Source organism: Coloeus monedula (assembly GCF_965178545.1).
Source record: "Coloeus monedula genome assembly, chromosome: 30".
Taxonomy (NCBI): domain Eukaryota; kingdom Metazoa; phylum Chordata; class Aves; order Passeriformes; family Corvidae; genus Coloeus; species Coloeus monedula.
Window position 1 is genome coordinate 2,777,500 of NC_138810.1, and position 27,499 is coordinate 2,804,998.

The 27,499-nt window shown below is 69.8% G+C and overlaps 3 protein-coding genes across 4 annotated transcripts; 1 reads left to right on the forward strand and 2 right to left on the reverse strand.

Annotated features, from left to right (window-relative positions):
- Positions 1-437: 437 nt before the first annotated feature.
- CD63 (CD63 molecule) lies at positions 438-9,984 on the reverse strand. 2 transcript variants are annotated; one of them, XM_082299203.1, is made up of 8 exons: positions 9,905-9,984; positions 9,026-9,103; positions 5,577-5,765; positions 3,984-4,058; positions 3,787-3,882; positions 1,992-2,135; positions 1,814-1,897; positions 438-645 (listed from the first exon to the last, which is right to left on the reverse strand). In XM_082299203.1, the coding sequence occupies exons 2-8, from the start codon at positions 9,089-9,091 to the stop codon at positions 580-582; spliced, it is 720 nt and encodes a 239-aa protein (XP_082155329.1). In that variant the 5' UTR covers positions 9,092-9,103; positions 9,905-9,984; the 3' UTR covers positions 438-579. The 2 variants fall into 2 exon arrangements, with proteins under 2 accessions (XP_082155329.1, XP_082155330.1); XM_082299204.1 differs by having other exon boundaries at positions 9,943-9,955.
- Positions 9,985-11,177: 1,193 nt separating this feature from the next.
- Positions 11,178-16,139, reverse strand: INPP1 (inositol polyphosphate-1-phosphatase; the record flags this gene model as incomplete). The annotated part of the gene is made up of 6 exons (XM_082299015.1): positions 16,108-16,139; positions 14,912-15,153; positions 14,769-14,829; positions 13,238-13,441; positions 12,423-12,597; positions 11,178-11,664 (listed from the first exon to the last, which is right to left on the reverse strand). The coding sequence occupies exons 2-6, from the start codon at positions 15,113-15,115 to the stop codon at positions 11,178-11,180; spliced, it is 1,131 nt and encodes a 376-aa protein (XP_082155141.1). The 5' UTR covers positions 15,116-15,153; positions 16,108-16,139.
- A 2,096-nt stretch (positions 16,140-18,235) lies between these two features.
- Positions 18,236-26,824, forward strand: GDF11 (growth differentiation factor 11; the record flags this gene model as incomplete). The annotated part of the gene is made up of 3 exons (XM_082299012.1): positions 18,236-18,587; positions 24,046-24,419; positions 26,444-26,824. 3 exons carry the CDS (start codon positions 18,236-18,238, stop codon positions 26,822-26,824), a joined length of 1,107 nt encoding a protein of 368 aa, XP_082155138.1.
- Between the last annotated feature and the right edge of the window lie 675 nt (positions 26,825-27,499).

Below are 27,499 nucleotides of genomic sequence, written 5' to 3' on the forward strand. Positions count from 1 at the left end.
CCCAAAACCCCCTCAACTCCAAGAGAGACCCCCCCCCCAAAACCTCCTCATCGCCCAGAGGGACCCCTCCCCTAAAACTCCCTCAACTCCAAGAGAGACCCCCCCAGACCCCCCAAAACCCCCTCACCTCCAAGAGGGACCCCCCTCCCCAAAACCCCCTCAACTCCAAGAGGGACCCCCCCCCTCCCCAAAACCCCCTCAACTCCAAGAGGGACCCCCCCCCTCCCCAAAACTCCCTCACCTCCAAGAGGGACCCCCCGCCCCCAAAACCCCCCAAACCCCGGAGGGATCCCCCCAACCCCCACCCCATAAGACACCCCTTCATCCACAAAGACACCCCCCCCCCCCAAAATCCACCCCTCAGGGTCCCCCCAACCCCACCAGGGACTCCCCCACCCCAGAGACCCCCAAGGACCCCCACCCATCACACTCGGCTCTCCAGAAGCTTTTCCTCTTTATTCCAAACCCGGGGGGCCCCCCCAGGACACCCGGGGGGGGGCGGGGGGGGGGTTGGCACGTGGGGACTGCCAGGACCCCCCCCAGGACCCCCCCGGGGGGGGGCAGGAATTGGGGAGGGGGCTACATGACCTCGTAGCCGCTGCGGATCCCCCGCATGAGGCAGCAGGCGAAGACGATGCCCAGGACCTGGGGAAAGGGGGGGGGGGTCAGTGACATTTGGGGGGGGGTCAGTGACATTTGGGGGGGGTCAGTGACATTTGGGGGGGGTCAGTGACATTTGGGGGGGGGGTCAGTGACATTTGGGGGGGGGTCAGTGACATTTGGGGGGGGGGTCTCAGCCCCACATTGAGGAGGGGTTCACCCCAAACTCAGGGGAGTCTCACAGTCACATTTGGGGGGGGGTCTCAGCCCCATATTTAAGAGGATTCACCCCACATTTGGGGGGTCTCAGGCCCCATTTTGGGGGGGGTCTCAGCCCCATTTGGGGGGGTCTCAGCCCCCATTTTGGGGGGGTCTCACCCCACATTCAGAGGGTCTCAGCTCCCATTTTGGGAGGGTCTCAGCCCCCATTTTGAAGGGGTCTCACCCCCATTTTGGGGGGGGTCTCACCCCACATTCAGAGGGTCTCAGCTCCCATTTTGGGGGGCTCTCAGCCCCATTTTGGGGGGGGTCTCACCCCACATTCAGAGGGTCTCACCCCCACTTTGAGGGGGTCTCAGCTCCCATTTTGGGGGGGGTCTCACCCCCCATTCAGGGGGTCTCACCCCCATTTTGGGGGGGTCTCAGCCCCCATTTTGGGGGGAGTCTCACCCCACATTCAGAGGGTCTCAGCCCCATTTTGGGGGGGGGGTCTCAGCCCCACATTCAGAGGGTCTCAGCCCCCATTTTGGGGGGAGTCTCACCCCCATTTTGGGGGGGGGGTCTCAGCCCCACATTCAGAGGGTCTCAGCTCCCATTTTGGGGGGGTCCCACCCCCATTTTGGGGGGGTCTCAGCCCCCATTTTGGGAGGAGTCTCACCCCACATTCAGGGGGTCTCACCCCCATTTTGGGGGGGTCTCACCCCCATTTTGGGGGGGGGTCTCACCCCACATTCAGGGGGTCTCACCCCCATTTTGAGGGGGTCTCAGCTCCCATTTTAGGGGGGGTCTCACCCCACATTCAGAGGGTCTCACCCCCACTTTGAGGGGGTCTCAGCTCCCATTTTGGGGGGAGTCTCACCCCCCATTCAGAGGATCTCAGCTCCCATTTTGGGGGGGGTCTCAGCTCCCATTTTGAGGGGAGTCTCACCCCCCATTCAGAGGGTCTCACCCCCCATTTCAGGGGTCTCTCCCCCCCATTTCGGGGCTCTCTCACCTCGAAGAAGGCGATGCCCAGCGCCACGGCAGCCAGCAGCACGATGCTCTTCTTCACCCACGCCTCGACGCTCGGCAGGCAGCCCTGGGCGGGGGGGGGGAGGCACAGGGGTGAGGGGGGGGGCTCAGGGACCCCCCCCCCCCCCCAAGGGGCTTCAGGAATTGGGTGGGGGTCTCACCTTGGCGAACACGGTGGCCGGAGTGGGCCGGACGTTGCAGGTGGGGGTGTCCGTGCGGCAGCAGGACCTGGGCACGGTGTCGTTGCTCTTGAAGGGCTCCAGGCTCGCCCAGTCCGTGTAGTTATTGACCCCGCAGCAGGAAAACTGCCCGGAAAAAGGGCCAGGAATTCCAGGGAGGGCGTCCAGGAGCAGCACAAACCCCCTCCCCCGGGCCCGGTGCCGTTCCCTCCCCACTCCCGGTGGTCCTGGTGGTCCCGGTGCCATTCCCTCCTCACTCCCGGTGGTCCCAGTACCGTTCCCTCCCCACTCCCGGTGGTTCCGGTGCCGTTCCCCCCTCACTCCCGGTAGTCCCAGTACCATTCCCCCCTCACTCCCGGTGGTCCCGGTGGTCCCAGTGCAGTTCCCCCCTTAGTTCCGGTAGTCCCGGTACCCACTCCCGGTGGTCCTGGTGCCGTTCCCTCCCCACTCCCGGTGGTCCCGGTGCCGTTCCCTCCCCACTCCCGGTGGTCCCGGTGCCATTCCCCCCTCACTCCCGGTAGTCCCAGTGCCATTCCCTCCCCACTCCCGGTGGTCCCGGTGCCGTTCCCCCCTCACTGCTGGTGGTCCCGGTACCGTTCCCCCCTCACTCCCGGTGGTCCCGGTGCCGTTCCCTCCCCACTCCCGGTGGTCCCAGTGCCACTTTCCCCCAGTCCCGGTGGTCCCAGTACCGTTCCCCCCTCACTCCCAGTGGTCCCGGTGCCGTTCCCTCCCCACTCCCGGTGGTCCCGGTGCCGTTCCCCCCTCACTCCCGGTGGTCCCAGTGTGGTTCCCCCCTTAGTTCCGGTAGTCCCAGTATCCACTCCCAGTGGTCCCAGTGCCGTTCCCTCCCCACTCCCGGTGGTCCCAGTACCACTTCCCCCCACTCCCGGTGGTCCCGGTGCCGTTCCCTCCCCACTCCCGGTGGTTCCGGTACCGTTCCCTCCCCACTCCCGGTGGTCCCGGTGCCGTTCCCTCCCCACTCCTGGTGGTCCCGGTGCCGTTACCCCCTCACTCCCGGTGGTCCTGGTGCCGTTCCCTCCCCACTCCCGGTGGTCCCGGTGCCACTTTCCCCCAGTCCCGGTGGTCCCAGTACCGTTCCCCCCTCACTCCCGGTAGTCCCAGTACCATTCCCCCCTCACTCCCGGTGGTCCCGGTGGTCCCAGTGCGGTTCCCCCCTTAGTTCCGGTAGTCCCGGTACCCACTCCTGGTGGTCCCAGTGCCGTTCCCTCCCCACTCCCGGTGGTCCCGGTGCCATTCCCCCCTCACTCCCGGTGGTCCCAGTACCATTCCCCCCTCACTCCCGGTGGTCCCGGTGGTCCCAGTGCGGTTCCCCCCTTAGTTCTGGTAGTCCCAGTACCCACTCCCGGTGGTCCCAGTACCGCTCCCTCCCCACTCCCGGTGATCCCGGTGCCGTTCCCCCCTTACTCCCGGTGGTCCTGGTGCCATTCCCTCCCCACTCCCGGTGATCCCGGTGCCGTTCCCTCCCCCCTCCCAGTGGTCCCAGTACCGTTCCCCCCTCACTGCCGGTGGTCCCGGTACCGTTCCCTCCTCAGTTCCGGTAGTCCCAGTACCATTCCCCCCTCACTCCCGGTGGTCCCGGTGGTCCCAGTGCGGTTCCCCCCTTAGTTCCGGTAGTCCCGGTACCCACTCCCGGTGGTCCCGGTACCGTTCCCCCCTCACTCCCGGCGGTCCCGGTGCCATTCCCTCCCCACTCCCGGTGGTCCCGGTGCCCTTCCCCACCCGCTCCCGGCGCTCCCGGTCCCTCCCCAGGGCTCACCTCCCGCTGGAAGCCGTCCATGGCCGCGGCCAGCGCCGGGTCCTTGCCGTACTCCCTCATGAGCTCCGACATCCCCTTCTCCACCAGCCCGTGCACCTTGAGGGGGGGGGCACGGTGGGTCGGGGGGGGGTCGCAGGGGGTGGTGGGACCCCCCTGGAGGGGGTGACGGGGTCGGGGGGGTGGTCAGGGACCCCCACCTTGTCCTTGAAGACGTAGCCGGCGATGGCGGCGGCGATCTCCACCAGGCAGATGAGGCTGAGCAGGACGGCGAACTGGGGGGGGGGCGTGGGAGGGGGGGTCAGGGGGTTTGGGGGGGTCTGGGGGGGGGCACAGGTGGGGGGTTGGGGGGCCAAGGGGGGCTGGGGGAGTTGGGGGGCTGGGGGGGGGACGGTGGAGGGTCAGGGTCGGGGTGGGGTCAGAGGAGAGGTTGAGGTGGGGGGGTCATAGGGGGGTTTTGGGGGGGTCATAGGAGGGTTTGGGGGGGTTTTGGGGGGGGGGTCAGGGTGGATGGGGGTCCGGGAGGATTGTGGGGGGGTCACAGTGGGGTTTTCGGGGGGTTTTGGGGGGTCACAGTGGGGTTTTTGGGGGGGTCACAGTGGGGTTTTGGGGGGGTCACAGTGGGGTTCTGGGGGGGTTTTGGGGGGTCACAGGGGGGTTATGGGGGGGGTCTTGGGGGGCTCAGGGTGGGTGGGGGTCCAGGAGGATCGTGGGGGGGTCACAGTGGGGTTTTGGGGGAGTTCTGGGGGGGCACAGTGGGGTTTTGGGGGAGTTTTGGGGGGGGGGTCACAGGGGGGCTATGGGGGGGGCTTGGGGGGCTCAGGGTGGATGGGGGTCCAGGAGGATCGTGGGGGGGTCACAGTGGGGTTTTGGGGGGTCACAGTGGGGTTTTGGGGGGGTTTTGGGGGGGTCACAGTGGGGTTTTGGGGGGGGGTTTAGGGGGGTCAGGGTGGATGGGGGTCCGGGAGGATCGTGGGGGGATCACAGTGGGGTTTGGGGGGGTTTTGGGGGATCACAGTGGGGTTTTGGGGGGGGGTTTAGGGGGGTCAGGGTGGGTGGGGGTCCAGGAGGATCGTGGGGGGGTCACAGTGGGGTTTTGGGGGGTCACAGTGGGGTTATGGGGGGGCTTGGGGGGGGTTAGGTTGGAAAGGGGCCCAGGAGGATCGTGAGGGGGGTCACAGTGGGGTGCTGGGGGAGTTTTGGGGGGTCACAGTGGGGTTTTGGGGGGGGGTTTAGGGGGGTCAGGGTGGATGGGGGTCCGGGAGGATCGTGGGGGGATCACAGTGGGGTTTGGGGGGGTTCTGGGGGGGCACAGTGGGGTTCTGGGGGGGTTTTGGGGGGTCACAGGGGGGTTATGGGGGGTTTTTTGGGGGCTCAGGGTGGGTGGGGGTCCGGGAGGATCACAGGGGGTCACAGTGGGGTTTTGGGGGGTTTTGGGGGGTCACAGGGGGGTTTTGGGGTGGTTTAGGATGGGTGGGATGTGGGGGTCATGGTGGGGGTCCAGGAGGATCGTGGGGGGGTCACAGTGGGGATTATGGGGGGGGGGGGGGGTCGGGCTGGGCATTCCAGGGGGGGTTGGGGCAGGGGTCAGGGTGGGGGTCAGGGTCACGATGGGGGCCATTGGGTGGGGGTGGGGTCACTGAGGAGGGGTCAGGGTGGGGGTCAGGGTCACGATGGGGGGGCACCGGTTGTGCTGGTCCCAGTGAAGGGCCGGGCCGGGGGGGTCCCGGGGGGCTCTTGGGGTGGGGGTGGGGGTCCCGAGGGGGGGTCCCGGGGTGCTGCCCCCCCCTCACCGTGGTGACCATGCAGTAGCTCTCCTTCCAGGCGCCGCAGCAGCCGAAGAAGGAGATGAAGAAGATGATGACCCCCAGCACCACGATGGCCACGGGGCTCCCGCCCGAGCCGGCCACCAGGGCCACCGGCACCTTGCCCACGGCCCCCAGCGCGTAGACACCGATGGCGATCAGGGCCACGCCGCACACCTTGAGGATGGGGGGGGAACGGGGGGGGGGGGAAAGCACAGAGCGTCAGGGACAGCCGGGACCCCCCGTGGGACCCCCGTGAATCCCCCTGTAGGACCCTCCTGAATCCCCCTGTAGGACCCTCCTGAATCCTCCCCCAGGATCCCCCTGAATGATCCCCCTGAATCCCCCCGTAGGATCCCCCCTGAATCCCCCACAGGACCCCCTGAATCCCCCTGTAGGACCCTCCTGAATCCCCCGTGGGACCCCCGTGGGACCCCCGTGAATCCCCCTGTAGGACCCTCCTGAATCCCCCTGTAGGACCCTCCTGAATCCCCCGTGGGACCCCCGTGAATCCCCCCGTAGGACCCCCCTGAATCCCCCTGTAGGACCCCCCTGAATCCCCCCGTAGGATCCCCCTGTAGGATCCCCCTGTAGGATCCCCCCGTGGGACCCCCCTGAATCCCCCGTAGGACCCTCCTGGATACCCCCCCAAGATCCCCCGAATCCCCCTGTAGGACCCCCTGAATCCCCCTGTAGGACCCCCCTCAATCCGCCCGTAGGACCCCCCTCAATCCGCCCGTAGGATCCCCCCTGAATCCCCCACAGGACCCCCTGAATCCCCCTGTAGGATCCCCCCTGAATCCCCCTGTAGGACCCTCCTGAATCCCCCCCCAGGATCCCCCTGTAGGACCCCCTGAATCCCCCGTAGGACCCTCCTGGATCCCCCTGTAGGACCCCCTGAATCCCCCCCCAGGATCCCCCTGAATCCCCCGTAGGACCCTCCTGGATACCCCCCCAGGATCCCCTGAATCCCCCCCAGGACCCCCCTGAATCCCCCTGTAGGACCCTCCTGGATACCCCCCCAGGACCCCCCTGAATCCCCCTGTACGACCCCCCTGAATCCCCCCGTAGGATCCCCCTGAATCCCCCCACAGGACCCCCTGAATCCCCCACAGGACCCTCCTGAATCCCCCACAGGACCCCCGTGAATCCCCCCGTAGGACCCCCCTGAATCCCCCCGGATCCCCCCGTAGGACCCCCCTGAATCCCCCACAGGACCCCCCTGAATCCCCCCATAGGACCCCCCCCCACCCCACGGCGCCGCGTTCCGCTCCAAAGTGGGGACAAACCGGGGGGGTTTGGGGGGGGCACAGAGGGGGTGTCCCCCCCCCACCGCGCATCCCGGGGGAGGGGACACGGGGAGGGGACACGGGGAGGGGACAGTGGCCGCAGCGGGAGCGCCGGGAAGTCCAGGAAGTCCGGCCTTCCGGCCACGGGGGGGGCACGGGGGGGGGGGCGGGCTGGCACCAACCCCGCTCGGGGGTCCCGGCGGACCCCAGGGTGGGGGGGGGTGTGAGGTTGATCCCACCGGCAGCCCCCTTCCCCCCCCCCTCCCCAAAGTTGTGTCCCCCATCTCCGGACCCCTCCCCAAGGCGGGGAGACCCCCGCGGGTGGCGGTGGCCGCGTCCCACCCCCCCCCCCTCGTGTGCCCACGGGGCGTGGGCTGGGCCGTACCAAACAGCGCGCGGGGGGGGCCCGGGGGGGGCTGGCACCGTGGCACCGTGGCACCAACCCCCCCCCGCGTCCCCCGGCCCTCGAGGGGTGACTCAGCCCCGCGGGGGGGTGGGGGGGGGCCCTCGGTGTGTGTCCCCCTCCCCATGCCCCGTGTGTGTCCCCCCCGTAGGACCCCCCTGAATCTCCCCGTAGGACCCCCCTGAACCCCCCCCGAACCCCCCCTCCCCATCCCCCCGTGTCCCCCCCATCCCCCGTGTCCCCCCATCCCCCCGTGTCCCCCCCCATCTCCCCGTGTGTCCCCCCCATCTCCCCGTGTGTCCCCCCCATCCCCCGTGTCCCTCCCATCCCCCCGTGTGTCCCCCCCATCCCCCCGTGTCCCCCCCCATCCCCCCGTGTGTCCCCCCCCATCCCGTGTGTCCCCCCCATCCCCCCGTGTGTCCCCCCCATCCCCCCGTGTCCCCCCATCCCCCCGTGTCCCCCCCCATCCCCCGTGTGTCCCCCCCATCCCCCCGTGTCCCCCCCATCCCTCGTGTGTCCCCCCATCCCCCCGTGTCCCCCCCATCCCCCCGTGTGTCCCCCCATCCCCCCGTGTCCCCCCCATCCCCCCGTGTGTCCCCCCATCCCCCCGTGTCCCCCCCCATCCCCCCGTGTCCCCCCATCCCCCCGTGTGTCCCCCCATCCCCCGTGTCCCCCCCCATCCCCCGTGTGTCCCCCCCATCCCCCCGTGTCCCCCCCCATCCCCCGTGTGTCCCCCCCATCCCCCCGTGTCCCCCCCATCCCTCGTGTGTCCCCCCATCCCCCCGTGTCCCCCCATCCCCCCGTGTCCCCCCCCATCCCCCCGTGTCCCCCCATCCCCCCGTGTCCCCCCCATCCCCCCGTGTGTCCCCCCATCCCCCCGTGTCCCCCCCATCCCCCCGTGTGTCCCCCCATCCCCCCGTGTCCCCCCCCATCCCCCCGTGTCCCCCCATCCCCCCGTGTGTCCCCCCATCCCCCCGTGTGTCCCCCCCATCCCCCCGTGTCCCCCCCCATCCCCCCGTGTCCCCCCCATCCCGTGTGTCCCCCCCATCCCGTGTGTCCCCCTCATCCCCCCGTGTCCCCCCCATCCCCCCGTGTGTCCCCCCCATCCCGTGTGTCCCCCCCATCCCCCCGTGTCCCCCCCCATCCCCCCGTGTCCCCCCCATCCCGTGTGTCCCCCCCATCCCGTGTGTCCCCCCCATCCCCCCGTGTGTCCCCCCATCCCCCCGTGTGTCCCCCCCCCATCCCGTGTGTCCCCCCCATCCCCCCGTGTCCCCCCCATCCCGTGTGTCCCCCCCATCCCCCCGTGTGTCCCCCCCATCCCCCCGTGTGTCCCCCCCATCCCGTGTGTCCCCCCCATCCCCCCCGTGTCCCCCCCATCCCGTGTGTCCCCCCCCGCCCCGCTCCGGCCGTTGGCTCTCGCGGTTCTTTCCTCACCCCGACTTCCCCAAAGCCGCCTCCCGCCGCTCACCGGGGTCCCCCCCGGTCCCCCCCCGGTCCCCCCCCACCTCCCCCCTCGGCTCGGGGTCCCCCTGTCCCCCATCCCCCCCCCATGCTGAGGGCAGGATGTGGCTTCACCCAAAGTGACACCCACGCCCCCCCCCCCTCCCCCCCACCCAAACTCCCCAAACACCGGGGACCGCCCCGCCCCCCCCCCCCGTGCCCGGGACCCCCAAACCGGGAGCGGCGGGAGGTGGGGAGGGGGCGGCCGCGTGGATCCGCCCGGTTCTGCCGCCCCCGGGACTCACCCAGAAGATGAAGTTGAAGAAGAAAACCAAGAACTTCACGCATTTCATGCCCCCCTCGAGCGCCATGGCCCGTCCGTCCTGCGGGAGCACCGCTCAGCACCGGCACCGGGCCCGGTACCGCCGCGGCCGGTACCGCTCCCCGCCACCCACGAACCGCCGGCACCGGGCCCCGCCCCGCTACCGGTACCGCTCCACCCGGGCCTGACGTCCCCGTGCCGCTGCCGGTACCGCTCCCCGCCCCGCCCCGCTCCCCTCCCCGCTCCCGGTACCGCTCCCGGTACCGCTCCCCGATCCCGGTACCGCTCCCCTCCCCGCTCCCGGTACCGCTCCCCGATCCCGGTACCGCTCCCCTCCCCGCTCCCGGTACCGCTCCCCGATCCCGGTTCCGGTGCTACTTCATCCCTCACTCCCGGTGGTCCCGGTGCCGCTCCCTCCCCGTTCCCAGCGGTGCCGGTACTGTTCCCTCCCCACTCCCGGTGGTCCCGGTGCCTCTTCCCCCTCACTCCCGGTGGTCCCGGTACTGTTCCCTCCCCACTCCCGGTGGTCCCGGTACCACTTTCCCCCACTCCCGGTGCCGTTCCCGATAGTGCCGCTGCCTCTTCCCCCCACTGCCGGTGGTCCCGGTACCGTTCCCTCCCCACTCCCGGTGGTCCCGGTGGTCCCGGTACCGTTCCCCCCTCACTCCCGGTGGTCCCGGTACCGTTCCCTCCTCACTCCCGGTGGTCCCGGTGCCGTTCCCCCCTCACTCCCGGTGGTCCCGGTACCGTTCCCTCCCCACTCCCGGTGGTCCCGGTGCCGTTCCCCCCTCAGTTCCGGTAGTCCCGGTACCGTTCCCTCCCCCCTCCCGGTGGTCCCGGCGGTCCCGGTGCCGTTCCCCACCCGGTCCCGGCGCTCCCGGCGCTCCCGGTCCCGCTCACCGCCGCCCTTCCCGAGGGCTCCGGATCATGTGATGGGGGCGAGTCAAGAGGACACCGGGACCGCCCCGGGACCGCCCCGGGACCGGCACCGCCCCCCCGGCCCGGCAAAACACAAACGGCTGCGGGGGACAATTTATTGGGGGGGACCCTGCGGGGGACACTTGGGGACACCGAGGGGACCCGCGGCTCGGAGCTCCCACGGCCTTCCGTGCCCCGGGACAGCCGGAGGGGGTCCCGGGCATCCCAGCTCCGGGGGACCCCCGCCCCGGGGTCCCTGTCGCCACCGACCCCGCACCTCGGGGTCCCAGACACCCCTGACCCCGCCTCGGGGTCCGAGACCCCCCTGACCCCACACCCGGGGGTCCCAGACCCCTCTGACCCCGCACCCGGGGGTCCCAGAGCCCCCTGACCCCGCACCCCGGGGGTCCCAGAGCCCCCTGACCCCGCACCCGGCGGTCCCAGAGCCCTCTGACCCCACACCCGGGGGTCCCAGAGCCCCCTGACCCCACACCCGGCGGTCCCAGACCCTCCTGACCCCACAACCGGCGGTCCCAGAGCCCCCTGACCCCGCACCCCGGGGCTCCCAGACCCCCCTGACCCCACACCCCGGGGTCCCAGAGCCCCCTGACCCCGCACCCGGGGTCCCAGACCCCTCTGACCCCGCACCCGGCGGTCCCAGAGCCCCCTGACCCCACAACCGGCGGTCCCAGAGCCCCCTGACCCCACACCCCGGGGTCCCAGAGCCCCCTGACCCCGCACCCGGGGTCCCAGACCCCTCTGACCCCGCACCCGGCGGTCCCAGAGCCCCCTGACCCCACACCCGGCGGTCCCAGAGCCCCCTGACCCCGCACCCCGGGGCTCCCAGACCCTCCTGACCCCACACCCGGCGGTCCCAGAGCCCCCTGACCCCGCACCCCGGGGGTCCCTGCTGTCCCCCTGTCCTCGGTCCCTGCCACCCTGGTCCTGCACCCCAAAATCCTCAGGACCCCCCACCCCTCACCCTGGCGTCCCAACCCCCCCTGGACCCTTCACCTTGGGGTCCCAGCCCCCCCATTAACCCCCACCCTGGCGTCCCAGCCCCCACCCCAGTGTCCCCCCCCCCCTCCACACCCCACACTCAGCGTCCCAGCCCCTCCACTTTACCCCGGGGTCCCAGCCCCCCAATTTCCCCCACCCCAGGGTCCCAGCCCCACTCCCCCAACCCCCCCCCCACCCCAATTTCCCCATCCCCGCTGTCACAAGCCGGGCAGGTCGCCCAGCGCGTCCAGCACTGCCCGCAGGTGCTGGCGGTGCACGAAGGCCACGAGTCCCTCCCGGTTCGCCCAGCGCTCGGCCCCCGCCTCCCCCGGGTGCGGCCGGTGATAGACGAGCTCGGGGGGGTCCCCGGTGCCCCCCGCCCGCAGCGCCGCCGCCAAGGCCACCACCCCCCCGCCCAGCGCCCGCAGGATGGCGTGGGGGGCACACGAGTCCCAGGCGAAGGTGGTGGCTTGCGACAGCACGAAGGCGTCCGCCAGCCCCAGAGCCACGCACAGCAGTTTGTAGCCGGCTCCGGCGGCGAAATGCGGGGGACCCCCGCCCAAGGAGCTCAGAGCCCCCCGCACCGCCGCCCCCTCGGCCCGGCTCAGCACCACGCGGGGGGGACACGCGCGGGCGGCGGGAGGGGACAGCGAGCACAGCCGGGTGTCCCCGTGGGCCACCCCCCAGTGGAAGCGGCCCTGCCACCTGCGGGGGGGACGGCAGGGGTCGGGGGGTGCCTGAGGTGGGGGGTGGGGGGGGGGGGATGGTGGGGGGAGGGACCATGGGGGGTGGGGGGTATGGGGGTGCTGGGACACCCGGGGTGGGGGGTATGGGGGTGCTGGGACCCCTGGGTGAGGGGTATGGGGGTGCTGGGACACTGGGGTGAGGGGTATGGGGGTGCTGGGATACCCGGGGTGAGGGGTATGGGGGTGCTGGGACCCCAGGGTGAGGGGTATGGGGGTGCTGGGACCCCTGGGTGAGGGGTATGGGGGTGCTGGGACCCTGGGGTGGGGGGTATGGGGGTGCTGGGACCCCAGGGGGAGGGGTATGGGGGTGCTGGGATACCCGGGGTGGGGGTATGGGGGTGCTGGGACCCCTGGGTGAGGGGTATGGGGGTGCTGGGACACTGGGGTGGGGGGTATGGAGGTGACAGGGACCCCAGGGTGAGGGGTATGGGGGTGCTGGGACCCCTAGGTGAGGGGTATGGGGGTGCTGGGACCCCTGGGTGGGGGGTATGGGGGTGCTGGGATACTCGGGGTGGGAGGTATGGGGGTGCTGGGACCCCGGGGTGTGGAGTATGGGGGTGACAGGGACCCCAGGGTGAAGGGTATGGGGGTGTTGGGACCCCAGGGTGAAGGGTATGGGGGTGCTGGGACCCCAGGGTGAAGGGTACAGGGTGACAGGGACCCCCGAGTGTGGGGTCAGGGGTGTCAGGAGCCCTGGGGTGCGGGGTCTGGGGGTACCTGTGGGTCTGGGGGTCCCGCTGGAAGAAGGGCTCGTTGATGACCCCCAGGACGGGGACCCCGCTGCGGCGGTCGAAGGCCCCCACGAGCACCAGGGCCGAGCGCAGCCCCCCGGGGGCGATGCCATCGACGGCGGCCACGTCCTCGCGCCCCCCGATGAACTCGTTGGTGGAGTCTGCGGGGTTTGCCAGGGGGTCTGCGGGGCCCTGTCCTTGGCCCTGTCCCCATCCCACCCCACAGTCCCTGTCCTGTCCCCATCCCATCCCATAGTCCCTGTCCTGTCCCCATCCCATCCCATCCTGCCCCTGTCCCCGTCCCATCCCTGTCCCCCATCCCTGTCCTCATCCCACCCTATCCCTGTTCCTGTTCCCATCCCATCCCTGTCCCTATCCCCGACCCCATCGTTCCTGTTCCTGTTCCCATCCCATCCCTGTCCCTATCCCCATCCCCATCCCTGTTCCTCTTCCCATCCCTGTCCTCATCCCACCCCATCCCTGTTCCTCTTCCTGTTCCCATCCCATCCCTGTTCCTGTTCCCATCTCTGTCCTCGTCCCGCCCCATCCCTCCTCCTGTTCCTGTTCCCACCCCCATCCCTGTTCCTGTTCCTGTCCTCATCCCACCCCATCCCTGTTCCCGTTCCCATCCCATCCCATCCCATCCCATCCCATCCCATCCCATCCCTGTCCCTATCCCCGTTCCCATCCCTGTTCCTCTTCCCATCCCCATCCCTGTTCCTGTTCCCATCCCTGTCCTCATCCCACCCCATCCCTGTTCCTGTCCTCATCCCACCCCATCCCCACCCCACAGCCCCTCACCAATGGGGTCTATCCAGATTCCCACGTCCCCCGGGGACACTCCGGGGTCGATGCCAGCCAGCTCCGTGTCCCCAAGTGTCACCTCCCGGTGCACGGCCTCTGCCAGCAGCTCGGCCGCCCTCGTCTGCTCGGGGCCCAGCAGCGACAGCAGCAGGGCCGCCGTGTCCCCCGGGGTGGCACAGACCCGCACTGTCACCGTGCCACCTGCCAGGACCCCGGGTCAGTCACAGGCGTGGCACAGACCCGCACTGTCACCGTGCCACCTGCCAGGACCCCGGGTCAGTCACAGGCGTGGCACAGACCCGCACTGTCACCGTGCCACCTGCCAGGACCCCAAATCAGACGGGACATGGCACAGACCCGCACTGTCACTGTGCCACCTGCCAGGACCCCAAATCAGACGGGACATGGCACAGGCCCGCACTGTCACTGTGCCACCTGCCAGGACCCCAAATCAGATAGGACATGGCACAGGCCCGCACTGTCACTGTGCCACCTGCCAGGACCCCAAATCAGATAGGACATGGCACAGGCCCGCACTGTCACTGTGCCACCTGCCAGGACCCCAAATCAGATAGGACATGGCACAGACCCGCACTGTCACCGTGCCACCTGCCAGGACCCCGGGTCAGTCACAGGCGTGGCACAGACCCGCATTGTCACCGTGCCACCTGCCAGGACCCCGGGTCAGTCACAGGCGTGGCACAGACCCGCACTGTCACTGTGCCACCTGCCAGGACCCCAAATCAGACAGGACATGGCACAGACCCGCACTGTCACTGTGCCACCTGCCAGGACCCCAAATCAGACGGGACATGGCACAGGCCCGCACTGTCACTGTGCCACCTGCCAGGACCCCAAATCAGATAGGACATGGCACAGACCCGCACTGTCACCGTGCCACCTGCCAGGACCCCAAATCAGACAGGACATGGCACAGACCTGCACTGTCACCGTGCCACCTGCCAGGACCCCAAATCAGACAGGACATGGCACAGACCTGCATTGTCACTGTGCCACCTGCCAGGACCCCAAATCAGATAGGACATGGCACAGACCTGCATTGTCACTGTGCCACCTGCCAGGACCCCAAATCAGACGGGACATGGCACAGACCTGCATTGTCACTGTGCCACCTGCCAGGACCCCAAATCAGACGGGACATGGCACAGGCCCGCACTGTCACTGTGCCACCTGCCAGGACCCCAAATCAGACGGGACATGGCACAGGGACCCCCAACTCAGCCATGGGAATGTGGGGACATGGGGCACGGTGGCATCGGGATGTGGGGACATGGGGATGTGGGGACAGGACGTTATGGGGATGTGGGGACAGGGTGACATCGGGACGTGGGGCACGGTGGCATCGGGATGTGGGGACAGGGCGTTATGGGGATGTGGGGACAGGGTGACATCGGGACGTGGGGCACGGGGACCCCCTCCTCAGCCTCACATCCCCGTGTCCCCACCCCGCTGACCCCACTCGTGTCCCACACCGTCCCCACTCGTGTCCCACACCGTCCCCACTCACCCTCCACGTCCCTGAACTCGTTGGACTCCTCCCCGTGGATGTGCTCCCGGAGCTCGGGGAACTGGGGGGACACCGGGAGGGGCTCAGGGGGGGGACTCGGAGGGTGCCGGACCCCTCGGACACCCCCCGGGCGCTGTCCCCACCTGTGTCCCCAGGTCGTGCTTGATGACCTCCTGGATCAGGACATCCGCCAGCGTCTTGAAGTCCTGCAGGAAGCGCCGGTTCCTGTCGGGTCCCGTCTTCTCGGCCACCAGCAGCCGGAACAGCGGCTCCTCCGCCCGGCACCGCCGCGCCACCTCCGCCGCCTTCTCCGACACCGCCACCAGCGCCTGCAGCAGCCCCGCCATGGCCGGGACACCGGCGACAGCGGCGACACCGCGGACACCTGCGAGGGGCAGTGGCGGGGGTCAGGGACGCGCTCCGAAAGGCTCTGGAATGATCCCCGAACGTGGATGGGGGATGTGGGGACATTGGGATGTGGGGATGTGGGGATTTGGGGACATTGGGATGCGGGGACAGGGTGACATTGGGATGTGGGGATGCGAGGATTTAGGGACATTGGGATGCGGGGATTTGGGGACATTGGGACGTGGGGATGCGAGGATTTAGGGACATTGGGATGCGGGGATTTGGGGACATTGGGACGTGGGGATGCGAGGATTTGGGGACATTGGGATGCGGGGATTTGGGGACATTGAGACGCGGGGACAGGGTGCCACGGGGACACGGGGATGCGCATCTGGAGACAGGGGTGACACGGGAACAGGGGGACGTGGCGATGTGGGCACAGGGTGGCACAGGAGGGTGTGGGGACGCGGGCAGGTGGGGACACGGGGGGCTGTGGGCACGAAGGGGCACGGGCACACAAAACCGGGGGCCAGGGCGCTGTGGCTGTGGGGACACGGGGACGACACGGGGGGGACACGGGGCTGTCCCCAGAGATGCCCACGCGCGGGGGGGGTGGCTCTGTCCCACGGGGGGGACACGGGGCTGTCCCCAGAGATGCCCACGCGCGGGGGGGGTGGCTCTGTCCCACGGGGGGGACACGGGGCTGTCCCCAGAGATGCCCACGCGCGGGGGGGGTGGCTCTGTCCCACGGGGACACGACGCGCTCGGGCCGGGGGGGCCCCGCTGTCCCCCCGGAAGGCGCGGGGCGATGCGGCCCCCCCGTAACGGACCCGTAACGGCCCCAAACTCCCCCCCCACCACCACCACCCCCGCGTTGGGGACCCCCCCCCCCACCCCCCAGAGAGGGTCCCCCCACTCCGAGCCGCCTCTGGGGACACCCCGGGGACCCTCGGGGACCGTGGGGGCCGCCCCCCGCCCGCGCTGCCGTTACCGGGGCCGCTGACAGCTCCTGCGGGCAGCCCGTGGGCGGGGACGGGGCCGCGTCACGGCCGCGCTTTAACCCCCTCGCTGCCGCGGCGCCGCGTGCACGGGGTCACAGCGGACTGCGGCGACACCGGGGGGCGTCGCGACACCGGCGGGGAGGGGACAAAGCGGGACGCGACCCCCCCCAATCCACCCCCGCCGTGCTCGCCGCTCCCCGGGATCGTGACACCGGTGACACCGGGACGGCAGGGGGGTGGGGGGGGGCGCTCCGTGGCGGTACCGGGGGGGCCCGTGTCGCGTGTCGCGTGTCGCGTGTCGCGTGTCGCGTGTCGCGTGTCGCCGTGTCCCCAAAGCGCCCCCCCTGCAGTTCCGCCCCTCGCCGCGCGGGGGAGCGCTGCCCCCGGCGCTCCGTTACCGCCCCCACCCCCGGGACCGGGGGGGCAACGGGGCCGCTGCCCCCTCCCCAAACCCACCGGGAACCCCCCCTCACCCCCCCCCCTCCAGGGCCGTGCCCCCTCCCGGGTCAGGCCTCCCCCGCAGCCCCCCCGCCCGCCGGTGCATCTCCGGTGGGGCTTCCCCTCTCCATGGTTCTGATGGGGCGGGCACCGGGAAAAAGGGGGGGGGGGGGGGTCTCCGGTCAGCCGGGGGGGGTCCCCACGTTGAGCTCAGGGCAGGGGTCCCCTCGTTACTGCCCTGGCTCCTCCTGGATCCGCTGCCCGGTGCCGGTGTGGAGGGGGCAGGCTGCCCGCTGTGCTCCCCCCCCGCGTTGGGTGCAGGACCCCCGTGACCCCCCGGGGGTCCCCGTGTCCCCCCCAAGTCGTGGCCGGGCTTCCATCAGCCGTGCTGGGATGTCCTTGTCCCTCCTGGAACGATGCTCCTGCAGCGCTTCCCAGTGCCAGGATGCTCCCAAATTGGGCAGCTTCACCCCCCCCCCACACACCCCGGAGTTTCAGCCGCCCCCCCCCCCGGGGGTCCCTGAGCCCCCCAACTCCAGGCGGGGCTTCCCTGGGCCGGGATCCGCTGGTCCTGATTCCTCCTGGAGCCTCCCGGTGCTCCTGCAGCGCTTCCCGGTGCCAGGGTGCTCGCAGAGCGGGCACCTTCACCCCCCCCCCCCCAGCCACCCCTGGAGCCCCCCCCGGCGCTCCCCGAGCCCCCCAAGTCCTGGCCGGGCATCCCTGGGCCGGTCCTTGTCCCTCCTGGAGCCTCCCGCTGCTCCTGCAGCGCTTCCCGGTGCCAGGATGCTCCCGGATTGGGAAGATTCACACGCCGGCCCCGAGTTTCAGTCCCCCCCCACCCGGGGGTCCCTAAGCCCCCCACGCCCCCCACCCCCCCAAAACTCCCTCCTGGGCATCCCTGGGCCGGGATCCGCCGCTCCCGGTCCCTCCTGGAACCTCTCTCTGGCGGAACCTGCCCGTGCCCGGTTCTGCCGGGGCCGGCACCGAGCGGGGCCGGGGCGGGGGGAGGTGAGGGGGGGGGTCTCCGGGGCTGCCGGGGGTTGAGGGGGGGTCCGCGCAGCCCGGGGGGCGGGCGCACTTGCCGGGACTCGCGTCCGTCCCGCCGCACTTGCCGGGAGCCGGGGCCGGGCCGCGCCGCCCCCCGAGCCCCCCCCCCCCGAGGCGGAGGCGGGCGGGGGGTGCCCGAGCGCACCGGGCGGCGGCGGGGCCGTTCCCGGGGCTCGGGGGGCCGGCGGCGGCTGGTGCCAAGCCCCTGCCAGAACCTCTTTTGTGCGCCCGCAGCCAATCAAGGCCGCTGACGACACACTTCTCTTGGGGTATAAAACCCCGGGGCCGCCGCTACCGCCGCTTTTTTTCATCCCCCCCCCCCCTTCGGCCCCCCCCGGGGTCCCCGCTTCCCCGCCCCCGCCGCCGTTACCGCCTTCCCCCCCTTGCGCGCTGCGGTGGAAGCGGGGCGGGGGGGCGGCCCGGTGGGGAAGGGTTTTGCTTTTCCTTTTTTTTTTTTTTTTTTTTTCCCTTCTTTTTTTTTTTTTTTCTTTTCCTTTTTTTTTTTTTCTGTTTCTTTTTCTGGTTTTTTTTTCTTTCTTTCTTTTTTTTTTTTTTTTTTTTGCCCTCCCTCTTCTTTCTTTTTTTCCTCCCCCTTCTTTTCTCCCGATGTATTTTTTGCTGTCCCCCCCCGGCATGGCCCCGCTGTGGTGGCTGCTGGGCTCGCTGGTGGCCGCGGTGGCTGGAGGGGGGTCGGTGGAGCAGCCCCCCGCCTCCGAGCCCGCCTGCCCCGTGTGCCTGTGGCGGCGGCAGAGCAAAGAGCTGCGGCTGGAGAGCATCAAGTCGCAGATCCTGAGCAAGCTGCGGCTGAAGGAAGCGCCCAACATCACCCGGGAGGTGGTGAAGCAGCTGCTGCCCAAGGCCCCCCCGCTCCAGCAGCTCCTGGACCTCCACGACTTCCAGGGGGACTCGCTGCAGCACGACGAGTACCTGGAGGAGGACGAGTACCACGCCACCACCGAGACCGTCATCAGCATGGCCCAGGAAAGTCAGTGCCGCCCTTTGTTCCGCTGCAAACTTCGCCGGAGGACTCCCCCCCCCCAACCCCCCACCCCCGGCCCGGACCCCCCTCTCGGGTCCCCTCCCGGTCCCCCCGCTCCCCTCCCCGCCCGCCGCCACCGTCCCTCCGGGGTGCCCCATCCTCCCCCCCCCCCCGCCGCTCCCCGAGGCCCCCCCGGGGGTCCCCGATCTCGGCCCGGTCCGTGTGGGTCCCCCCCCGGTCCGTGTGGGTGCCGCGGGGTCGGGGGACAAGGGGACAAGGGGGACAGGACAGCGCACCGGGAACTGGGAGAGGGGACTGGGACTGCCCGCTGGGGACTGGGAGAGGGGCCCGGTGCGGGGACTGGGAGCTGGCACTGGGGACCGGGTGGTGACACTGGGGACTGGGAGCTGGGACTGGGAGCTGGCACTGGGAGCAGGGACTGGGAGCTGGGACTGGGAGCTGGGACCTGGCACTGGGACCTGCTGGTGCTGGGGACCGGGAGATGGTACTGGAAGCTGGCACTGGGTACTGGGGTTGGGCACCGGGTGGTGACACTGGGGACTGGGAGCTGGGAGCTGGCACTGAGAGCAGGGACTGGGAACTGGGACCTGGCACTGGGAGCAGGGACTGGGAGCTGGGACTGGGAGCTGGGACCTGGCACTGAGAGCAGGGACTGGGAACTGGGACCTGGCACTGGGAGCAGGGACTGGGAACTGGGACCTGGCACTGGGAGCTGCTGGTGCTGGGGACCGGGAGATGGTACTGGGAGAGGGGCCCGGTGCGGGGACTGGGAGCTGGGGTTGGGGACCGGGTGGTGACACTGGGGACTGGGAGCTGGGACTGGGAGCTGGCACTGGGAGCTGCTGGTGCTGGGGACTGGGAGTTGATACTGGGAGCTGGGACCGGGAGCTGGCACTGGGGACTGGGAGCTCCGGTCTGGGAGCTGGTCCTGAGTGCTGGGAGTTGTTACTGGGAGCTGGCACTGGGGACCAGGTGCTGACACTGGGGACTGGGAGCTGGCACTGGGAGCTGGTACTGGAACGTGGCACTGGGTACTGGGTGCTGGGACTGGGAGCTGGGTGCAGGGACTGGGGACTGTGACTGGAAACTGGAAGCTGGGGCTGAGACCTGGGACTGGGAGCTGGGACTGGGAGCTGGCACTGAGTGCTGGGATTGGGGCCTGGGTCCTGACAAGGGGGACTGGGAGCCAGGACCTGGCACTGGGAGCTGGTGCTGAGACCTGGGACTGGAATGTGGTGCTGGGGACTGGGACTGGGGACTGGGATTGGCACTGGGGCTGAGACACGGCACTGGGCACTGGGACTGGGATTGGCACTGGGGACTGGGACTGGGGCTGAGACATGGCACTGGGCACTGGGGCTGAGACACAGCGCTGGGGACTGGGACTGGGACTGATACACGGCACTGGGGACTGGGACTGGGGACTGGGACTGGCACTGGGGCTGAGACACGGCACTGGGCACTGGGACTGGGATTGGCACTGGCGCTGAGACACGGCACTGGGGACTGGGACTGGGATTGGCACTGGGGACTGGGACTGGGGACTGGGACTGGGATTGGCACAGGGGACTGGGACTGGGGACTGGGACTGAGGACTGGGATTGGCACTGGGACTGAGACACAGCACTGGGGACTGGGACTGGGGACTGGGACTGGGATTGGCACCGGGACTGAGACACGGCACTGGGGACTGAGGCTGGGGGTTGGGGACTGGGATTGGCACTGGGACACAGCACTGGGGACTGGGACTGAGGACTGGGATTGGCACTGGGGCTGAGACACGGCGCTGGGGATTGGGGACTGGGATTGGCACTGGGGACTGGGATTGGCACTGGGGACTGGGACTGAGACACGGCACTGGGGACTGGGATTGGTACTGGGGACTGGGATTGGTACTGGGACTGAGACACGGCACTGGGGACTGGGGACTGGGATTGGCACTGGGGACTGGGATTTGTACTGGGACTGAGACACGGCACTGGGGACTGGGGACTGGGATTGGTACTGGGACTGAGACACAGCACTGGGGACTGGGATTGGCGCTGGGGACTGGGATTTGTACTGGGACTGAGACACAGCACTGGGGACTGGGATTGGCACTGGGGACTGGGATTTGTACTGGGACTGAGACACAGCACTGGGGACTGGTGACTGGGATTGGCGCTGGGGACTGGAAGTTGGCAGCAGGGACCGTGACCGGTCACCGCATGCTGGGACCTGGCACTGGGTGCTGGGGCTGGTGGCTGGGCACGCGGGGACTGGGACTGGGGGCGGTCAGCAGGCGCTGGCACCGCTCAGCAGCGGCACTGGGACCTGGCACTGGGCACTGGGAGCGGGCTGGGGGCACCGGGCGGGTGGCACGGTGACCTCGCGGTCCCCGGGGCACGTGGCAAAGTGACAGCGGGGTGACAACGGGGTGACAACGGGGTGACAACGGGGTGACGGCGACAAGAGGGTGACAACAGGGTGACAGCGGGGTGACAGCGGGGTGACAGCGGGGTGACGGCGACAAGAGGGTGACAACAGGGTGACAGCGGGGTGACAACGGGGTGACAGCGACAAGAGGGTGACAGCGGGGTGACAGCGGGGTGACAGCAGGCCGTGCTGGGTGGGGACAGGCCAGCGCAGCCGGGGGTCCCCGCTGGGCCAGCGGGGAGGGGACACGGGCCCTTGGCCGCGGCTCCGCCCCCCGCCCCCTCCCCTGCCTCAGTTTCCCCCGGGATTTCTCCACCTGCTCCCGGCGCGGGACCCCCGGGGCGACCCCCGGGGGGAGGGGATGGGGGGCGAGGGGCCGGGGGCGAAGGGCGAGCGGAAGGGAGGGAGGTGTGAGGCGCTGCCCCCCACCCCCCCGTCCACCCCCCGAATTTCCTTCCCAGGCATTAAATGCGCTCGGGCGGCTTTGAAATTTTATTACCCATAAAATTGACGACACGCTGGGGTTTTCCTCCCCGCGCCTCGGGCCCCCCCCTCCCCGCCCCTTCGCGGCTCGGGGGCCCCCCAAAATAAAGGGCAGAGCCCATCCCCTCCCTCCGGGGGTCCCGCGGGCCCGGACCCCCGGCCGGATGCGCCCCCGGGGGGGGAGGCTCGGGGTTGGGAGGGAGGGTGGGGGGGGGGGGGCTCGGCTCCGTTATTATTTTGATTTTTCTCCCCTGTGCGCGCTCGCCCCCCCCGGGCAATTGTGGGGTTTTTATGGTTCCTGAACAGAAGGAGGGGAAAGGGCTTTATGGGCGCAGCAGAGCCATAAAGCTCTCGGGTTCCCCCCGGCCGCCCCCCGCCCCCGCTAATCCCCGGACCCCCCCCCCAACCCGCGCCCCATCCCCGGGGGGGTTTAACTGCGGGAGGAACCCGGGAAGGTTAATTGGGTCCTAAACCCATTGAGGGGCTACCCGTGACCCCCGCGACCCGTGAGGGGGGGGTGGGGAGCTTAATGAGGCTCGGGGGGGGCTCCGGGGGGGCCGCGGCGAGGGGCTGGAGGGGGCCCGGGGGGAGCCGCTCAAGGTCAGCGGGACACGGGGACGTGGGGACAGCGCGAACCTCGGGGCTGGGGGGGCCGCGCTCGGGGGGCCCCGAATGCGGGAACAAAGAGCTGGGGGGGGGTCCGGGGGCCGCCCCCCGCCCGGCACAGGCCCAGCTGTGACCGGTGTCCCGGTAACCTTTATCCCCCGTTGCCACAGCGACGGGACGAGCATCCTGGCACCGCGGCCAGCGGGGCACGCCCCCCCCCCCCCCCCCCCGCGCTGGACCCCCCCCCCCCCCCGCTCTCGTCACCGGGCCCGGTGTCCCCCGGGATGTCCAGCGCGGCCCCGGTGTCCCCCGGGGTGCCACGCCGGGCTGGCAGGGGGACAGCGGTGTCCCCAAGGAGGGGGTTTGGTGGCCGCTCGCCAGGACTCGCCCCCGCCGCATCTCCCACCCGGAGCCCCCCCCGGAGCCCCCCGTGCGGCGCTGTCACCTCACCCCTGGGTGACACCGCGCCGGGTGACAAAGGCCCCGCCGAGGTGCTGGGGCGGGGGGGTCACCGGTGGCTTTGAGAGCCGGGAGGGGGGGGGGGGGGGTTGGTTTGGGGAGGGGGTTCCGCGGCTCCCAGCCCCATTCCCGAGCGGCGGGGACGGGCTGGGGGGGGGGGGGGGGGGGAGGCGACATTCCGGGGGCTGCGCCCGGTGTCGTGACCCCCGCGGGGCCGGGGAGGCCGCGGCGCAGCAAATGGCCCCGCGCTGCAGCTGGGCGCTATTAAACCTGACCGGTGCGGGCAGGGGGCGGGGGCGGCGCCGGGGGGGGGGCAAATTCCCAGCTCAATTCGACACAGATGTGGGGCCGGGCCGGGAGGGCCGCGTGGGGCCGGGGGAGAGCGGCGGGGGGACCCCCGGAGTCGGGGGGATGCTCGGGGGTGGCACCCGGGTGTCGCCGGTTTGGTCACCTCGCAGGGTATGGCTGGGCTTGGGGGGGCTGGGGGATCGCCCCCTGCCTCACCCCGAGGTTGTGGGGCTGCCCCCAAAGGAGCCGGGGAGGAGGGTGGGGGGTGGGAGATGGGGAGCGGTGGGACCGGGACCCGGCGCGGCCCCGGGAAGGGGCGGCCCCGAGCAGGTGCTGCGGGCCCGGAGCCCCCCGCCCCACACAGCCCGGGAACCCCCCCACCCCCTCCTCGGGGGGCTCGCTCCGGGGCGATCCCGAGCCCTCGGGGCCGCGGGTCAGGGGGCAACCGGGGACCTCCTCGCGGGCGACCCCCGGGGTGGCCTCTGACCCGACCTTCACCTCCTAACGACCGAGGAGGGGCTGCCCCGACCCCGCGCGGCTCGGGGGTCCCGGAGTGGGGCCGGGGGGGGGCCCGGAGTTCGGCTCGGGGGTCCCAGGGGGGCAGGGGGGGTCCTGGAGAGGGTCGAGGGGTCTCAGAAGGCGGCTCAGGGGTCCCTGCGTGGGTCGAGGGGTCTCAGAGTGAGGCTTGAGGGTCTCGGCGTGCGGCCCGGAGCTCCCGGCCTGGGGATGGGGCGTCTCGGAGAGGAGCGAGAGGGTCTTGGATTGGGGATGGGGGGTCCCAGAGAGGGTCTCGTGTCCTTGCGTGGGGCTTGGGTGTCCCGGAGTGCGGCGTGAGGGTCCCTAAGTGGAGCTCGGGGGTCTCGGCGTGAGGCTGGGGGGATCCCAAAGAGGGGCTCGGCTCCCAGCACGGGGCTGGGGGGATCCCAAAGAGGGGCTCGGCTCTCGGCACGGGGCTGGGGGGATCCCAAAGAGGGGCTCGGCTCTCGGCACGGGGCTCGGGGGTCCCAGCACGGGGCTGGGGGGATCCCAAAGAGGGGTTCAGCTCCCGGCTCGGGGGTCAGGGGTCCCAGCACGAGGCTGGGGGGATCCCAAAGAGGGGCTCAGCTCCCAGCACAGCTCTCAGGGGTCTCAGCGCGCGGTTCGGGGGTGCCACCATCACCCCCCTGACTCCTCCTCCTCCTCCATCCCGCAGCGGACCCGGTGGTGCAGATCGAGGGCAACCCGCACTGCTGCTTCTTCAACTTCAGCCCCAAGATCATGTTCACCAAGGTGGTGAAGGCGCAGCTCTGGGTGTACCTGCGGCCGGTGCAGCACACCTCCACCGTGTACCTGCAGATCCTGCGCCTCAAGCCCGTCACGGACGAGGGCAGCCGCCACATCCGCATCCGCTCGCTCAAGATCGAGCTCAACTCGCGAGCGGGGCACTGGCAGAGCATCGACTTCAAGCACGTCCTGCAGAACTGGTTCAAGCAGCCGCACAACAATTGGGGCATCGAGATCAACGCCTTCGACCCCAACGGCAACGACCTGGCTGTCACCTCGCTGGGGCCCGGCGCTGAGGGGCTGGTGGGTGTCACCTCCCCTGGGGGGGCACGGGGGTGGGGGTGTGGGGCAGTGGGGTGGGCGGTGGGGCCGCTGTGGTGGGCTGGTGGCAGCTATGGGGGTGGCAGGGCTGGGGGACAGGGGCAGCTCCGTGGGGCTGGTGAGAGTTTGGGGCTGGTCACAGATTTGGGGGACAGGGGCAGCTCCGTGGGGCTGGTGAGAGTTTGGGGGTGGTCACAGGGCTGGGGGACAGGGGCAGCTCCGTGGGGCTGGTGAGAGTTTGGGGCTGGTCACAGATTTAGGGGACAGGGGCAGCTCCGTGGGGCTGGTGAGAGTTTGGGGGTGGTCACAGATTTGGGGGACAGGGGCAGCTCCGTGGGGCTGGTGAGAGTTTGGGGGTGGTCACAGATTTAGGGGACAGTGGCAGCTCTGTGGGGCTGGTGAGAGTTTGGGGGTGGCAGGGCTGGGGGACAGGGGCAGCTCCGTGGGGCTGGTGAGAGTTTGGGGGTGGTCACAGATTTAGGGGACAGGGGCAGCTCCGTGGGGCTGGTGAGAGTTTGGGGCTGGTCACAGATTTGGGGGACAGGGGCAGCTGTGTGGGGCTGGTGAGAGTTTGGGGCTGGTCACAGATTTAGGGGACAGGGGCAGCTCCGTGGGGCTGGTGAGAGTTTGGGGCTGGTCACAGATTTAGGGGACAGGGGCAGCTCCGTGGGGCTGGTGAGAGTTTGGGGCTGGTCACAGATTTAGGGGACAGGGGCAGCTCCGTGGGGCTGGTGAGAGTTTGGGGGTGGTCACAGATTTAGGGGACAGGGGCAGCTCCGTGGGGCTGGTGAGAGTTTGGGGGTGGTCACAGATTTAGGGGACAGGGGCAGCTCCGTGGGGCTGGTGAGAGTTTGGGGGTGGCAGGGCTGGGGGACAGGGGCAGCTCCGTGGGGCTGGTGAGAGTTTGGGGGTGGTCACAGATTTGGGGGACAGGGGCAGCTCCGTGGGGCTGGTGAGAGTTTGGGGCTGGTCACAGATTTAGGGGACAGGGGCAGCTCCGTGGGGCTTTTCACAGCTTTATGGCAACAGTCACATCTTCATGGGGACGGTGACACTGTAGTGGGGTGGGTGGCAGCTCTGTGGTGACAGTCACAGGTCGTGGGGACAGTGACACCTCCGTGGGGCTGGTGACACCTGGACAGGCCTGGTGGCAGCTCCACGGGGCTGGTGACACCTTAAGAGAGGTGGTGGCAGCTCTGTGGGACTGCTGACGCTTCCTGGGGCTGGTGACACCTCCATGGGGCTGGTGACACCTCAATAGGGCCAATGCCACCTCCACGGTGCCACCAACACCTCCGTGGGGCTGGTGACACCTCAACAGTCTGATGGCACCTCCGTGGGGCTTGGTGGCACCTCTGTGGGGCTGGTGACAGTTCTGTGGGGCTGGTGACACCTCAATAGTCTGGTGGCAGTTCCGTGGGGCTGGTGGCACCTCAATAAGACCAATGCCACCTCCATGGTGCCACCAACACCTCTGTGGGGCTGGTGACACCTCAATAGTCTGGTGGCAGTTCCGTGGGGCTGGTGGCACCTCCTTGGGGTTGGTGGCAGTTCTGTGGGGCTGGTGACACCTCAACAGTCTGATGGCACCTCCGTGGGGCTGGCGGCAGTTCCGTGGGGCTGGCGGCAGTTCCGTGGGGCTGGCGGCAGTTCCGTGGGGCTGGTGGCAGTTCTGTGAGGCTGGTGGCACCTCCGTGGGGCTGGCGGCACCTCAATAATCTGATGGCACCTCCGTGGGGCTGGTGGCACCTCTGTGGGGCTGGTGACACCTCAATAGTCTGATGGCACCTCTGTGGGGCTGGTGGCAGTTCTGTGGGTCTGGCGGCACCTCCATGGGGCTGGCGGCACCTCCGTGGGGCTGGCGGCAGTTCCGCAGCACCAACACCACCTCCACGGTGCCAGCGTCACCTCCACAGCAGCAGCACCACCAGCCGCACAGACCCAAGCAGGCCGGGCGCTGTGTGCCCACTGTCCTCACCGCTGTGCCCCGTGTCCCCCCTTTCCAGCACCCCTTCATGGAGCTGCGCGTCCTGGAGAACAACAAGCGCTCGCGGCGGAACCTGGGGCTGGACTGCGACGAGCACTCGACGGAGTCGCGCTGCTGCCGCTACCCCCTGACCGTGGACTTCGAGGCGTTCGGCTGGGACTGGATCATCGCCCCCAAGCGCTACAAGGCCAACTACTGCTCGGGCCAGTGCGAGTACATGTTCATGCAGAAGTACCCGCACACGCACCTGGTGCAGCAGGCGAACCCGCGCGGCTCGGCCGGGCCCTGCTGCACGCCCACCAAGATGTCCCCCATCAACATGCTCTACTTCAACGACAAGCAGCAGATCATCTACGGCAAGATCCCCGGCATGGTGGTCGACCGGTGCGGATGCTCCTAGAGCCGCCCTCCTTCCCCCGCCATCAGCGCCGGGGGTGCCCCTCAGAACGACCCCCGCCCACCCCACCCCGTCCCCCGCCGCCCCCCGCGCCGCCGCCGCCGCCGCCACGAACTCCTCGGTTTTTTTTTTTTCCCCGCTGTTTTTGGCTTTTTTTTTTGGTTTTTTTTTTTTTTTTTTGGTTTTTTAATTTTTGTTTTGTTGGTTCGGGGCGGGGCGGGAAGCGAAAAGTGACAAAGGCCAAGCGTTGGAATTGGTTTGGATGGTGGAGAGGAGAGAAGAAGGAGAATCCCACGGAGCAGCGAACCCGCGATCCCACACGCATTGTGCAATAAAGCGACCGGACGGAGAAGGGAAGGGGGCGCCGGGACCCCCGCACCACGGTGGCGACACGGGGACACCGCGGGGGACACGGCCCCGGGTGGGGCTCCCCCGGCCCAGCTCAGCGAGGAGAGCAGCAGCAGGAGGAGGAGGAGGAGGAGGAGGAAGAGCGAGCGCACCCCGCGTCTCCCCGTGCTCCTGGAGCAGCGCTGGGGACACCGCTGGTGACACCCGAGGGGGGTGACCCCGTCCCCGCGGCCGCAGCGAGGTCCGGCAGCGGCACCCCCGGCACGGGCGCGCCCGGGGCGGTTCCGGCCCGGGAGGAAATCGCCTCCCTTCTTTAATTTATTTATTTAT